The following is a 16,605-nucleotide window of genomic DNA, read 5'->3' on the forward strand; positions in this document are numbered from 1 at the left end:
GTAGATGTCAATGAGTAATTACTCCCTTATTGCTGGTGCTGTTAGTAGGACCAATGGTTGATTTTTAAGCACCCGATTTCTTTCATCGCCACGGAAAGCTGGTTGTCAAAGGTGCTAGATTCTGCTACGATTTTGTCAGAAAGGCTGTAGAAGGTTTTTAACGACAATTTTTTTATCACTGCATGCGCTCGTTTTTTTTTTATATCCCCGTACTTTGAACCACAATCAGCGAGAGCACGCAGACAAAACGAATGTAGTAGAAGCTAATGTAACTCCTGAGAAACAGTAATCACACATTTTTAGCGTCAAGCAAAGTATATAAGCACTTTCTACACCCAAAGCTATTACCACTCAGTGAAGTGCGCCTGGCCGAAGAAAGCTTTACTTGACCGCGGTTCCTGCTCCATTTTAAAGGCTAGCTTAGAAGTGCTGTTCAAGGAACTAGCGGATATTAAAGAGGATGTCATGAGGTATGGTGAAGTTAAGAGGACCGACGAGGCATATACTCTAGTAAGGGGCGGGCACATATTGTTCAATCGTGGATTAGCGGACAGAAGAGGACTAGGTGTGGGGTTCATCTTCAATCAAGATATACCTGGAAGCATAGCGGAGTTCTACAGTATTAACCTGAGGGTGGCAGCTATCGTAATTACGCTTAAAAGAGGTGCAAGCTGAATGCGTGGCTGGGGCGATTACATCTAGCCATGACGATAATACCGTTGAAAGTTTCTATGAAGACGTGGAATCGGCAATGTACGAAGTAAAATCACAGTGTATGTACTGACACGGGACTTCAGTGCGAAGGTAGGCAATAAATAGGCTGGAGAGCGGGCGGTAGGCTACTATGGCATAAGCTCCCGAAATAGCAGTAGGGGGGTTATTACTTGAGTTCACAGAGAGCAATAATTTACGGACCATAAATACCTTCTTCCGAAAACAAGGAAACAGGAAATGAACGTAGAAGAGCCCCAATGGTGAGACTAAAAATAAAATCGACTTCTTGTTATGCGCTCTCCCTGGCATCGTGCAGGATGTCGAGGTCCCTAGAAAGCTGTGTTGTAGCGTCCAGAGAATGGCAATGTCACTAATGGGCTTAGACTTGAGGAGGCTCTTTAGAATTTCTGTGTATGAGAGAGTTATAATCGACACGGAAAGTTTATCAAAAGAGCTGATGGCATCATGATGTGGTTGGAATATGGAATTTTCATCAATAGCTCAACCATTTCGCATCATGATTGTATCATTACTAAGTGAATTAAAATGCTCTTGGGCTGGTGCCACCCACGATTGTATGCATCCGCTTATTTCCGCGCAAGGAACTACAAATCGAAGCGGACTAGGTTGGGGTTGGTACAGTACGAGCTTGCTCCAGTTATGCGTTATAATGCTTAGTGCAAAAAAACACAGCGCCAGAACGATAGAAAGTTTTAATTAAAAAGTTGTTCACGAAAAGATTCAGTTGCTTCGGTCGCTCAAAAATATCAACAGATTTAAAGACGCTTAGGTTTCAGCCTCATTTTCCCTGGGACGAATGAAAGCCGTCCACGGAGGCAGCCGTCGTTAGTCCGAACGGCTAAATGACGCGGTACTCACAACTTTTCAGTGCCTTCTTTAGCCCTGTTGGCTTTCTTTATCAAGCGTGTTCCTTGCAGCTATAAACATTCTTTTTTCGCTGTTGTGTTCATGCAGTCGTATTGGCAACGCTGCCCTGGAACAATACATAGAAGTATTGTTCCAGAGAAATTAGTTAAATATAAGCATTCAGGACACCCTACCAGTGCGTTGCCATCCTCAATAATACGAGAATATTGTGCATGCCTTGAAAAAAAAATGGTTTTGTGGCAAGAATAGACGGGGCAGTCAAGGAAAAAAGTACAGTCCGTAGTGGAATATTTTGGAGTAATTTCCAACACCTAGGGATCTGCACTGACATCACAGAGCACACGGGTCCTCCGCCTCCTTCGAAACGTAGCCGCCGCGGCCGCGAGTCTGTATCGAGAAGTTGACCGGAATGACGAACGGCGCAGTCAGGGAACGACAACTGGCAAGCAAGGTTTATTACGGTCCGTGCATATACAGGGCCGTGGGGAGAGAAGGCAGGGTAAAGAAGAGAGGAGGCAGTGCAGCACGTTGCACATGAGCTGGTGATAACAAAGAGGCACCGGCACTGATATGATACAGCGTCCTCCGGCTGTGTAGCCGCCGACTACCCTAAACGCTGAGCCACCGCGCCGGGTATATGCTACAAGCACGGCCTACACCCGCGCCTGTCAGTGACAGTTCGCGTCGTCGCGGTGCACTGCGCGAAGCAAATTTTTGCTTTTGAGCTTCAGCTAGTGGTAAATGAACACGATGTATGATACTGTTAACACTGCACAAAAGGGAAGTATTCTTTAAAAGAGTAGCGGACGAGGCAGAACTTGCTTAAATGCACTACTTGTGAAACTGCGTCGTTTTGTTATTCCAAAAAAAAGCACTCATGGCAGACGACGCACAGCCGTGGTGCGAGCGCAGAAAGCTAACCCCGTCGATAACGCGCTCCATATGCGCGCAGCTTCCCTTTGGCGCCGTTGTACAGCTCGATGGTATCGAAAGGCAAGCACTCGAGTGTTCAATGTGGCGGAACTTTTCACTGTACATTGTACGCGGGAGCGCTTCCTAGGTGCCCTACATGTGGGAATTTTGCGCCAGAAAGGCAGCGTGCAGTTATAATCCCGTAATCGCCACCGATAGCGTTAAGAGTTCTGTTCAGCGGGAAACCCGGGTCGTGGCCGGTGTGTGCAGAAACGCCGGACTAGTTGTGAGGTTCCTGACGTCACACGTGGAGCTGTGGAATGAGAAGTGATGAAAACGTTGCACAAATGGCGACTAGTCTCAAACGTCATTACAACACGTAAGTACATAAAGTGGATCAATTCTGATGAGACTAAAATTGGGGTCTAGAATCGAGCCCCCTACCCTGGGGGTGCGTATGGTGTTTCAAATAATATGTAAACAGCGTCCGTGTCAAGAGAGGCCAGGACTCATTAACGCATCATGACCTTGATGGCGGAGTTTAGGTGTCCTCCATATTTTTTTTGTTTCCGACGGTACGCGACCGCGTCGCAACGGCGGCTACGTAAATACCGGCTAACATGCAATGATGTTTCCCTTTTCAGATTTATCCAAGACTCTCCACTGCTGGGATCTGCTGAAGCTTAACGGCTGCTTCAATCCCACCGGTCTCCTCACTGCACCTGCCCTATTTTCAGCCAGACACACCCTCGAGCAATGCCGGTAGGTATCAATAGGGAGAAAGCACCCCGATAATGCTCCAACCTGACGATACATCGCATTAGATTTGTTGCGCGTGTGACCGGATGCGCGGAGTCATTGCCAGATGCATTTGCAGTCGCATCGCTCAGTAGCTTTGAGGAGAAGATAAACTAGCCTGAAACTGGGTACTGAAGATGGAAGGGGCATTTGCGGACTGTTAGCTCACAAAGGCTGTAGGGGAACGAACCATAAGCGCTTCCCCTGCCTCCGAATATTTAGTGCACTTATGCTCAATGACTATGCAGTTACTTTGTCGGCTCAAATCCGACTAATTTTATTGATTTGCTAAAGCTACATCTTACGATTATCTGGAAATAAGCTGGCCAGGTTATTTCCAGTATGACAGCATTTTAGTATGACAAAGCATGTCATACTGAATCTACCAGCGTGGACGACAAGGAATAGGAAGGAGACAAGATAAGCGCTGTAGACGCAGTTGAATTTTATTTTAGGAAACAGAGATTATTATGCAGCCAAATCAAGCAACAGGGTGACAAATTCACAAAAAGCAGTACAGGGTGTTTCCCCTAAGAATTTGCACAATTTTAAAAATATGCATGTTGAGTTCGAAGAGCGTCTTCTTCGGCATAGCATTGTCACTGCTGTAATACATCAAATGAAGCTAAGGCATGCTACCTAGCAGTGTGGATAACTAGTATTGAATAGCTAACTTTTTTAACTACTACCAGTAGGCTCGTTAATTATTGAGAACCGTGTAGAACATTGTAAGTAACGTCCATATCAATTTTTCAAACACCGAAAACTCGGTTGCCCTCGGCGGCGCTGTGGCGCAACAAATTTTGCCTAAATCGTGCCAAAACACATGCACTTTCAGAAGCTTGCAGGCAAAGCAACCTCTCAAGCGCACGCAACTCGTCGAAATAGCCAAACTTTGGTGTGCCACAGCGCCGAAGGCAACCAAGCTATTGAAATTGTAAAAAGTGATCTGGATATTACTAGTGGTGGCACACGCCTCTCTGTAATTAAGGAGCCTAAACCAATATTTAGAAAGTTGACTATTCAATATCAGTTCACCAGCCTGCTAGCTAGCACGTCTTAGCTGTATTCTGATGCATTACACCGCTGACAGTGCTGAGCCGAAAAAGCGCTCTTGTAACTCAAAAAGCCTAGTTTTAAAATTTGCGTAAAACCTTACATGAAGCACCCTGTATACCTTCCGAATGTCATATGTAGTGAACGGCCCTGAAAGCTGGCCTGGTCAAGACAATCTGCCTCATTGAAATTTCACACGATGGACGGCTCGCTGAAACACTCGTGCCCCAGTCATAATCACAAAGTGAGCAAGAGAACAACCTCCAGGTGCTTGCCAAAGTTTCGACAAGAGGACGTCTTTGTCAGGACAAAGCGTTTATAATTGGAGCGGTTTAAATAGGGTCATCTCTGCCGGGAAGAAGGTCAGGTGACGAGGAGGAGGGTGTGAAGTTTGGTTTGGTTTGGTTATTAGGGTATTACATCCCAAAGCGACTGACGCTATGAGAAACGCCGCAGTGAAGAGCTCCGGAAATTTCGACCACCTGGGGTTCTTTAACGTGCGCTGACATCGCACAGTGCACGAGCCTCTATAATTTCACCTCCATCGAAATTCGACTGCCACGGCCGGGATTGAACCCGCGTCTTTCGGGCCAGCAGCCGAGCGCCGGAACCACTGAGCCACCACGGCGGGGCGGAGGGTGTGAAGTGGAAAAGGCGTTAGGATGAGGAGGGCGAATATTTCCAGGCGTTGATTAACCGGCTGACCTGCAAAACTGTGAACCCAGCAGTGAGGAGCTCAGCGTGTGAGGGTGGGGTGAGATAGCGAGCGTGGGCTTGAAAGGCTGTGTGTCCAGCTGCGACAGGTTGCTGGGTATGACTTTCAGTGTTAACCTGAAGAAATGAGATAAGGGATTAGTCAGCATGGCGGAACGAGATACCGGGAAAAAAATAATAAAGGAAAAAATAAACATAAGGGAGTAATTACTCATTGACATCCACCCGAGCGCAGCTATACAGCTTTCTCAGAAACTTCGTAGTTAAAGAAAAATTCGTCCTGGTCCGGGGTTCGAACCCGGGACCACCGCTACACCGGAGCAGTCGCTCTACCAACTGAGCTAACCGGGACGGCAAGCTCATGGTAGGGCGAGAGCGAACCCCGGACCAGGACGAATTTTTCTTTAACTACGAAGTTTCTGAGAAAGCTGTGTAGCTTTCCTTTGTAGCCGTATGGCTGCGCTCGGGTGGATGTCAATGAGTAATTACTCCCTTATTACAAATCTACTCCACCTTGGGGGATTCCCCTAAAAACATTTGAGCAAAAAATCAACATGTGGACCAGCTCAGAGAAAGCATGAAAGGAAAGAGGGGTATGGAAAGGAATGCGGAAGACAAGTGTTCCTGATAAGTGATGGCAAGAGAAGCAGGAAAACATAAGATCAAGGCTAAACCTCCGGCGAAGTTAGACGAGCCAGACTCATCATAAAGGCCGGAATACATGGAGCGTTTTTACCGCGGCGAGTCGTCGATTTTCGCCCGACGACGAAGTTTGACGCCCGACGTCGAGAAAAACGCCCGCCGCCGCCTATCAGGACCGGCTAGATTTTGACGCGCGGTGTCCGGTGAGACCCGAAGCGGCGGCTGAAGCGAGCCAATAGCAGCGCAGAAAGCCCGCTCTTCCGGTCCTCTGCCTGCCGCCGCCAACATGGCCGCCATGGCCGTCGAGCTGCGCAGTGTTTTGGCACGGAAATGTTATTGTAAAAATAAACGCTTCATCAGACTTGAAATGTCGCTTTTTTTTTAGTACACGGCCGAATCTTGGATCGGAATGCCTGCGCTCCCTCCCTGAAGCGAATGTGTCGAAGAAAACCGCAGCCGATGGTGTCCGCGGCCGAGCGGGCGTCCAAATGTACGCGACGGCATGCATTCGAACACGCAAATCTTTATAGATACTTAAGCGCGCGTGCTAAAATTTGTACAATGGTGTCGAAGTGACTTTCCTGATTTTAACAGAATGGTCAGCATCGCTGTTCTCACAGACCTCCTTCCACACTGGTGTTTGCCGCTTGTTGATCACATTTGCTTTCGCGTCGAGGGATACGCGGCGGCGCGCCGCCGCTTCAATGCTCCATGTATATCCAGCCGGGCGTCGCGCCGCCGCGACGTTTTCTGCCGCGCGAATGTCATCGAAAAAAACGTCGCATGTATCCCGGCCTTAAGTCCTCTTGTCGAAACGTTGGCAAGCCCGCTGAGGTTTTCCCTGCCTTGTTTGCTTTGCGATTATCCACAACCATCTGACAAATGTCTCTCTACCATCGTCCCCTAGTCGCAAAATAGGTCTAGCCTTATTGATTTCCCGGTTATTCTGCAATCAATGAGCAGCCGAATTGTCCGTAGCTGAAAGATATGAGTAACAACATTCACACCGCTCACAATGCTCGACCAATTTGGATCCCCTACCATTCTCTAAATGCCTGCCGTGCTCTCGTTTGCCTACATTAATTACAAGCCAGTTTCACCCACCTGCACACACCTGCAAGCAAGAGTGTTGGATAAACCACACTCATTTTGCAACTTACATAAACGTTTTCATTTTTCACCCGACACGTGTCTCTTCCCCAAATCAGATTTGCTTCTTTATCATTAAAAATGTTACAGCTTCTAGATAACTTAATGGGAGCCGAGAACGCCACTTCCATGTCGATCCTACCGGCTACATTTCTTTTTAAAATTATGTTAGAACCTTTATCCAGAAGTCAACACTATTGGTCTTTGGAATTTCGCTGTTTAGACCTAGCATACTTCCGCAAAAGCCCCGCACAGCGGTTTCATCTTTTCCTACAATTTATCGCACAGTCTTGAAATAACTTGGCTGAGAAATCTTGCGATCGTTAGCCTACAAATATATTCCTGGAAACAAACTCCCCACTTAGAAAGATGATTTCTTCAAGACAAACTCCGAGCTTGGTGGCGCAGTGCCATCGTTCATAAGCTTCGAATTCTTAGACGCGTAATCAAGTGGCGGCTGAACACTGCAAGGTGAATAATTCCAGGTTGAAAGCGTTTCAGCGCTCGTGTGAAACTTCAAGGTACGGTCCAGAAACCTCAGATCTTTTTCTTGGGGAATTTTTCCATAATAAACCTAAGATCGAGGCCTTGCTACTGAACCCCCCCCCGAGGAAATCTGAGAGCCAGGCTTGTCATAAGTCGTATGTCATTTCTGGCGCGTGACGACTCCAGCTTGCCGCTTTTCATCTCACACTATGTCCGGTTTAAGGAAAGTAGGGCTCATCCGAAACATTTTTTTGTTCGCCGACAGAGAGCAGCACGGGCACTTAATGACCATTTTGCTCGCATTTTTACAACTCGAGGGTATGCACAGGTCCTAATATCTCAACCACTGTAGAAGCTCAAAAGGTCGTTGACGTAACGAAAGATGTTTTTTTTTTCCCCAGCTCATGCAAGTTTTTGGCAATCATGTAAACTCCGCTTAAGAAACTATCATTCAGGACAGGGGCAGGCTTAAAGTCAGTGCAGAAGGGTAGCGGATCGGGCTAGTTGGTGCAGATTTGACATTTTCAGAAGCGCTAAAACAACAAGGACGCAGTTTACTGCCGTGTCATAAAAGCGTTCGAGAACTGTTTAAAGCACTTGCGGTTTTACGAAATAAACAGTTGGTAGTAGCGCTCGTCCCTGTCTGTTCCCTCTGCGTCCTTGTTGTTCTAGCGCTTCGAAAAATGTCAAAGTCAGTGCATGCGCCTGATTTTAGACACATGCACCACTGTCGTACTTCTCAGACACGTTTCTTAAATAAAGGAAGGTTCCAGAAATGACTCCATCAATACCAAGCGTTCAAATTCAAAAAATCTCCGTAAATGTGACTCTCGATCGTTCTTACTCTAGCATCAATGCGGTTGCTTCGAAAATTTCACGCCGTGAAGAGAGGAACAGCGGTGTACGCCGGTGTGGCTCCCTGCATGGGTACCGAGACCCGAGTGCTGCGCGCATGCGCGGACCGGCTCCGGCAGACACGTGGTGGGCGCGTTAGCTTCTGAAGTATACGCGGAGTCGGGGCTACGCGTGCGGAGGCGTCAAACGAGCGCACCACAGCCTACTAATTTTGATGTCGCTCTGAAGTGCCTCGCATGCCGGGGAAATGAGCGCGTTGTGCCCCTCCGCAGAGCAATTTTTTATGGCGCCCCACCAGCTTCGGCGTACGGTACGCTGTAGCAGTCGCCTGATTTGCCTCAATTGTGGTCCTACAAGAACGAAACGACAGAAATAAAAGTGTAGAGAGCCTCCACCTAAAAGAGCTGCCGAAGGCTTACAGCAATTAACCAGCACCTGAAGCTGGACAAAACAAAAAATTTAAGGCAAAGGCCACTTGGAATAAAATAACTTTGGAGCACAGCAATAAAGGCGCCCGTTGGCGGCTCGCGGATTTGGTTAGGCGACCAGTATAACATTCGAATTTTTTTCCTTTTGCTCCTAGCGAAGTTAAGAGGTAAACATATACGAACTATCGACCAATATTCGGGTGTATACAAAAGATGCCGGGGGCAAAGCAATGCAGCACTTGTAAAATAAAATCTTTCTGATGGGCGGCAAAAAACGACGGACAGGCGTGCCGGGGATCTTCTGAGAGGCAAGAAGGGCGAAGAGCTTTATAGTCCTTCACTGCCGCCGACAAGTGTGTGAGAATTTCTGGTTTAAATACAGGGACTTCAGTTATCACAGCCCTCAACGCGTGACTTCTGAATTAAGCATATCGTGGTTTCCTTAATCATATTCACTGCAGAGTTTCTTATTAAAATAAGATTTATTTTCTCTCATTGAGAGTTTCATTAATTTTAGATGCATACTGGTTAAGTTCGTGATGGATTTGTTCCGACCTGCTGTTCTTCTTGGATCATGCCTGCTTTTAAATGTTTTGAAGTGGTTATCGTGATGTATCTGACTTAGTGTGCGCTAGTTTAGGCCACTTAGCTGTTGAGGCACACTCAAATAAACATATCTATTATTATTATTATTAATATTATTATTATTATTATGAAGTTAAATGTTAAAAATTGCATGCATGTCTGTTTTAACAAAAAAAAAAGAAACACCTATTGGATCCCGGTATATGGTTTATAACGATCTGACGCGTGAAAAAGCTGCTTACAAGTATTTAGGCGTAACTCTATCTTCTGATTGTTCATGGACTGCATATTTGTGTGCACAGCTAGTTGGACACTGAATTTTATTTAAAGAAATTTCAGATGTTCACTTGCCAATTTAAAAAGTACTGTGTATCTTAGCTGCGTTACATCTATTTTGGAATATGGCTGTGCGGTGTAGGACCCTTCGAACAGGACACTCATCGAGCACATCGAAAAGTTCAAAGCCATGCTGCCATATTTCTTGGGACGATTGATAACGAAGGACAGCGTAAGTGCTATTAAAAGCTACACTCAACTGGGAACAACTTGCCTCTCACCGAAGGCGACGTCTGTTCTATATAATTTATCACAATAAAACCAGTATTAAGAACGATAACTATTTAAAAGTGTTACACTATGTCTCCAGATGCATAGACCACTGTCCTAAAATTCCCGAAAATCACGCTAGGACTGACACGTACGCAAATTCTTTATTTGTCAAATCAATTGCTAGGTGGAATCGGTTAACGTGAGCACAAGTGTACCGTGTGAATGAAGATGCATTTTTTTTCTATATTGCAACTTCCTCCTGTAACGCCTTAGAGCGCTGCCGGGTATTTCTGAATAAAGAATAAAAATGCGCTGTTGAAAATGCAGTAAACTAACAATATGATATTTTTGATCAAAAGATATCAAATGTATTCAGTTTCATTACTTCTTTGTTTCTTACAACATCAGACAGACCCCGCAGCTTTAATACCTATGAAACGATAATACGGAGAAATTGCTCTGAAACGTGGAAGTAACCTCCCAGAACCAGACCCGGCATCAATAAAAGGAAGCAGCTTCCGTCAACTCTCATCAGCAAAGAATTAAGAACGATGTCGAGAACAGGGCACTAGAATACAGTTGAAATACATGCAACGCCTACAACTCGGTATTATAATTATTCACTGGACGTAAAAGGCCTCCCTGCATATGTTAGTTGGGAGTTCTAAGTAATCATAATGCGCGAAGAGAATTCTCCTACCGTGTTTTCAATCTATGGCAAGCACAGGACAACAGATTTATCTCTAAATTTCTGTTAAAGGATGTCTCCGTCATGCCACTCAGGCAATAGAAAATTGTCGGAGCAGCTCTTGAAGTAGACCTTCAAGAAGTAGAGGTTTAGAAATTTTTTCCGGCTTGCACACATTTCCCAGCAATCTTTGTCAATGTTCTGTGCGCATTGCCAAAATGAAAAAGCGAAATGGTACAAAAAGACACGACCATTGATATCAAGCGTTGAAATGAGGAGCTCTTCTGATGTCGTCCTGCATCACGCTTGTGCTGGAAAATGTCGTTTATTTTCTAATGCAAAACACTACTCAGAGGACGATCACGAAACCAGACGCGAGAATAAGGCTGCGATACAGTTAGATTCCCCCTCATTGACTACTTTGATGCTTTCACTCTAATCAGGGCTTTTACACTACACCGAGGCATCACACACGTCATAGAATTTTTCTGGAGGGGCAAGATGGGCGGAAATGGGTAGGTGGCACTTTTGGACGCTATGCGTGAAGCGGGCAGGTGGATCTAGGGTACCGGTATGTGGCTGGGCGCATAGCCTCCTAGTTGGGTTTAACGATGGGGAAGGTGGCTGGTGCTTCCGGGGAGTGGGGCTTAACTGACCGAGGCTTCACACACATACAACGCCGGCATTTTCGCCAAGTGCCAGTGCTACTGCTATTGCAGCAAAAAATATAAAAATTTACGATGACCTCTTCATGCTAGTTCATGAAAGATGTGGCGTTCGTGAATAAATTCAGATGGGTTACCTTGAATAACTCATAATGATGTCAGAAATTAGGTATCCTTTTTTTAAGGGTACGCGAAAAACGGACTGCACCAATCCTCACCGGCTGGCATGGTTCCTACGCAGTGAGTGCCCCTTCAGCCTATTATAGCTGTGCCAAGAGACAGAAGATCACAAAGAAATTAGCGTGTTTTGTACTAAAAAGAAAATGAAGACAAAGCGACGATACCATTGGAAGAGTATCGAGGAAAGCCACGAGGCGTCGCATAACCACGAACCCGGCCGCGCGGCCCTCATTTCTGTTCTCTGCCTATGCACAGCTCAGTGGCTATGGTGCTCGGCTGCTGACCCGAAAGACGCGGGTTCGATCCCGGCCGCGGCGGCTGGAATTTCTTTGGAGGAGAAATTCTAGAGGCCCGTGAACTGTGCGATGTCAGTGCACGTTAAAGAACCCCAGGTGGTCGAAATTTCCGGAGCCCTTCACTACGGCGTCTCTCATAGCCTCAGTCGCTTCGGGACGTTAAACCCGATAAAACCAAACCAAACCAAAACCAATCTGCCTATGCACATTACAAATGTGCGCCTCAAGTGTGTAGAGTAATGGGAGTACAGATTTGATATAAGTTACGCAAAAAGATCTGCAAATTCATATGCTTTCCATGTATTTTCCATGCGTTCCGATATTCTGACCATATTGTTTCCTCATTTTCCTGGTCATACGGACTCTATATAAAGCTCGTGCTCTTTGTATGGGTAAAATTCTTTAATTGGCTTTCAGACACAAAGTACCGCAACATTTATGCCTCCGACTGTTTCTGGCGTTCCCCACGTTTTTCATAACCTTGCTCGCCGCCGGAAGAACACGTTATGGATCATCTAAATAAGGCAAGTGCAATGCAAGAATTAGAAGCCAATGTAAAGTTAGACGCTGCCGACCCGCTAAAGTTATAATTCGTTTACCCAAGCAACCTCCGACTGGGAGAGGAAGCAAATGGCGTACGCGTGGTGATCGGCTTCTCGCTACTTACTCAAAAAACTGCGTGAAAACCTATGCAGCACTTCATGCATGTGTTGCCCATATAGTTTTTATAGGCTCCGTGTCCCGTATGGGTTCCATACGAGCCTTGCGGAAGGATACGGAATTAAGGGAATGGTGATGTGCAATGTGCAAGGGTTCGGCGCCTCGTTACCGCACCCGTGTCGCGCCTGCAGTTAACCGCACACGTCTCGCACCCGCAGTGACATCGAGATGAAGATGATTCGCTGCCTGGACAGCTCGCTCGGCGACGCCTGCGGAGAGCGGCCCGACGTCCGGGGCACCCGGAACTTGGTGAGCGCTCTTCTGAGCACCGCCGACTGCGACGCCGTCCCCGCACGCAGCTGCAGTTCCGCCGGCAGTGCGGTTGCAATCCTGACGCTGCCCCTCGCAGCGGCGCTGGCAGTACGGCTGCCCTACTAGGGCCGCCTCTCTCCTTGTCTGCCGGTGGAAAGTGACGCCAATAAATACTTACCATTCATAACCTTCGGCCCTCCCACTTTACCGTCCGCGTCAGCATTCCCTGGAGGAAACGCCCTTATTAGTCCCTTCTGCAAGTCACTGAGCGCAGCGCGGGCTGGAGTTTACTTCTGAAGCATGTTTTCGAATGTAGCTACTTCTCTCATATTGACAGTATGCAGCGCATATGGACGACCAGTGCCCGATCTGCATCAAAATGGATTCAAGTAAGTGCCTATATCTGGAACACAGCCGATGGAAGGAGCTATAGTGTACCTTCAGGCCCGGACTGTGCGCCGACTCCACCTCTTCACGCGGGAACTCCAGGCAATGCTGAATGCCTCGCGACTATGGTGCACGTTCAGCCTTTCAAGGGATGGGTAAACTTAAAGAAGCGCAAGCTTAAGCGGCGCTTAGCGACTAAGGCGACTTGGTAATGATCGTTTTTCAAACAAGAACACTCAACAAAAGTAGACAGGGGACAGCCGCATGCTTTCAGAGAAATTATACACGCCATGGTACATATTTACACGTAGGCGCAGCTGTAATCGAAGAACCAAATGCATACATTAAAAAAAATTGCGCCTCTCCCGTAACCGAGAGTAGAGTAAGCATGAAATGTTTACGGGCCTAACACAGGCTTCATTGCTCGGCTTAAGCAGCCGTGACGGTGGCGGCATTGAAATCTAGGACGATGCAGAAGCGTACGCGGACACATCGAGACGCAGGCCTGACAAGAATGTATATGCAGCGCGTTCGAATACTCCGCGAGCGTGCATACATCTGCCTGCCAGAGGGGGAAAGGAAACCAGGTCTTTTACATGCGTGAGTGTAGGACCGCAGCGCCACCCTTGGGGAGCGCGCGAAAGCACGCCCTGGAGCTCCCTTCTTTCTCTAAGCGGCCTTCTCTCAAAGCCCCTAACAGATCACGTATGACAACGAAGTGTATTGTGGCATGTATGTGCTTTTTGCACGCGTTATTAGAAATCGGAAATTATAATTCCGTGCATTACCAAATGCACAGCTCGACTGATATCTTGATAAACATTGAGAAGACACTGGCAGCAGTTATTTTTTGTGACTCGTTTGGAGAGCAACCGGCGCTTGTATGCCGGTCCCGTAGGAGGGCTTAGAGAGTCTCGTTGAATCTCGATAAGTCTCGTATGGTGCCCGGATGTTCTCGTTTCAGAGCCCGGATGAGTGGAATTCAGTGCCCGGATGATGGCTCTCGGTCTCGGCGTGACGTCACCACATTGCCGACAACTGGAGCTAAAAGCATCTCATGCTTAAAGGGAGACTGAAGCACTTTTTTTGAAAATCCGGCTGGCAGCGGCGACCTATATAGTTTTTCATGGTGTATGCTCGAATATCGCATCAAAATAAGGCAAAAACAAGCGCGAATTGCCTTTTTTAGCAGAAATATGCGGCCTGTGCCGCGGGGCACGCCGCGCGGCGCGCCGCCGCCCGTGATTGGTCAAGCGAGGTCGTGACGTAATTTTGAGGACTGGAGAAGCTGCCGATGCGGATCCGGCGCTGCGCTGAGTGCAGATCGTCGCTTTCCGTGGCGTTGTAATAGCGAATATGGCGACTATTTTTTTACTGACCTCCAAAGAAAAGGATACTACAGTTTGTTCATTCCACGTATCACCTGAAAGCAAAAAAGACACGAGCAAAAAATTCTACGCCTAGCACAAGCATACGCTAGCGTGAAAGACACGTGCGCAGATCATGCGTAAAAGGTGCCAGCTCAACCTCGGCTGGTATTCTCGGAAAGGAAGGGGTGCGAACAATACTCGAGTCAATTACCACCACCGGTCGCCTCCTGGCTCGCCCGAAAGAGCGTCATCCTAAAGAAAAGGCCCAAAGCGCTGTGTACAAAAAATCCTATTCTCACTACCCGGCGTAGGTTGGGGCAAGAAAGTATTTCAAGGAAACGATGAAGCAGCACAAAGCTGATGTCAAAATTAGCGAAGCGCAGTGGCCAAGCACTGCGAGGCATGTCACCACAGGGTATTGAAGGAATCATTGTGCGCTGGAAACCAAGCTAAATACGCCCACAAGGCTGCTGCTTCACTAGTGGCGCGTTCAGCAGATGCCAGAAAATATTAATCGCTGCCTCGGAAACGTTCGCCCTTCCTAGATTTGCAGTTAAGGTTCAGTGAAGTAGTGGCCAACTATATGTGTGTTTAAAAGCCAAGCTAGCTGCAACTCGATCGCTGCCACAACTAAACCGACTAAGGTTGCGAGACATGATGTTTTTTTGCAAAAACTTGATTGGCATTCATTTCTCTGTTAAATTTGCATCCGAAATCAGAACGTCGAACGCTTTCATATTAATCGCTTAGATACGATTAAACGAGATGCCGCATATGAAGAGCTTCAATGCTTGCTTGCTTTGCTTTATTGTGTTTTGCTTTGCTTGCTTGCTTGCTTGGACACGTCGAACCGAGTACAAAATCACTAACCGAGCCTTGCTGAGAAGAGCAACACATTCTTGAGCATCTATTAGGTTTCTGCAGGGGTGTGTTTCTAGTGAGCATATTTCTGCTTTTAGAAGAGGCGCTTCTTCGAAATGGTGACACGCCTTTCATGCGCGAGGAAATGAAAGGAACTGCGTCATGGTTCAGCCGCGACCGAAATCTCCAGAGATCACATTAGGGACAAGCTCTGCATGTAGCCGGTCTCACGAAAGTGCTTCGAGCAGAGTACGCTTGCTTTGGTCGGCTTGAATTCTTCGTCAAAGCAGCGAGCGCTTGCGCTGCGAGCGTATGATCTTGCGCAAAACAGTGGAAGACGACACAGTCGCGGGCGTAGTTGTTCGTGGACACGAAAGCAGAGTAGTAACTCGTGTTGAATCTGATTCTCAAGGTCGGCTGACACGCTTTGTACGTCACAACGCACGCAGTACGAGGAACAACGCATGCAGCACGAGAAACAACGCGCCCTGAAAGCTCTCTCGGGTGCGCCGAAGCTCCCGGCTCCTCAACGTGACGTCACGTTGGCCGACATGGACGAGGTTTCCCTCTCCGCTGTTCTCCTCTCCTGCGGTCGCGCGCGGCGCGGGAGATTTAAACATCGCGTTTTTAATTGGTGATTCCGCCACTGTTCTGGCCAAAATCTAAAAAATAATTTCACAGACGTGATCAGCAATGACACTACTTCAAAACCCTAAAAAATTAGCTGATTCGAAAACCGCCTCAGTCTCCCTTTAAAAATAAGCAATACGCACGGTTCGCTTCATTAATTGCTAAACTGCGTCTGCTATCTTTCGCAGGCTGGATGTCACTTCCTTCATACGAGCGGCAACGTCTTTATTTATGCCCACTGCTGCTGCCGCGCATCTGTGATGGATCGCAGAAAAGGAAGACAGCATCGAATGTCACAACTGGATACCTAGAGACACTCTGTTTTTAACCCACGTTTCTTGTCTCTATTCGTGCCATCTAGGCTGTTGCTGTGGTGTGACGTCGTAGCAAGAGAGAAGCGCTTAAGTCTGCCTGAAATTGCCCGACACCTAAAACAACTAAAAGCGGCAAAGCAGCGCATTATGAGAACACCGGCGCCCCTGCAGTACTAGCGGCTGCTTCACGCTCGCTCGGCAAAGAGGAAAAAAGGGCAAACACGGAGCGTGGCGGTTGGAGTGGCGTGAGGAGACGAGCACGAGTGACGAAAGCCAGGGTTGCGGCTGAACGGCTTCTGTGAACCCCGGTGGCCAGGCCTGGGAAGCCGTCTTCGCCCGGTTCAGCGCAACCGGGGGCCTGCTGTCTCCCGCCTGCCTCCTGCTGCCTCGGAGAGTGGGCACCGTGGTTGGCACAGCCAGGTTCTGCTTGCCAGGGGATCCTGCGGGCGCTGCACACTCTGAAGGT

The 16,605-nt window shown here is 47.6% G+C and overlaps 1 protein-coding gene across 1 annotated transcript in view; it reads left to right on the top strand.

Annotated features, from left to right (window-relative positions):
• Positions 1-12,764, top strand: part of LOC149345307 (uncharacterized) — a 203,210-nt gene extending 190,446 nt beyond the window's left edge. The window contains exons 8-9 of the mRNA XM_089546571.1: positions 3,159-3,276; positions 12,484-12,764. Of these exons, the coding sequence (XP_089402697.1) occupies positions 3,159-3,276; positions 12,484-12,703 (338 nt within the window). The 3' untranslated portion in view covers positions 12,704-12,764. The remainder of the gene's footprint in view (positions 1-3,158; positions 3,277-12,483) is intronic.
• Positions 12,765-16,605: the final 3,841 nt, after the last annotated feature.

This window comes from Amblyomma mixtum, chromosome 5, assembly GCF_055824585.1.
Source record: "Amblyomma mixtum isolate Tamu chromosome 5, ASM5582458v1, whole genome shotgun sequence".
Taxonomy (NCBI): domain Eukaryota; kingdom Metazoa; phylum Arthropoda; class Arachnida; order Ixodida; family Ixodidae; genus Amblyomma; species Amblyomma mixtum.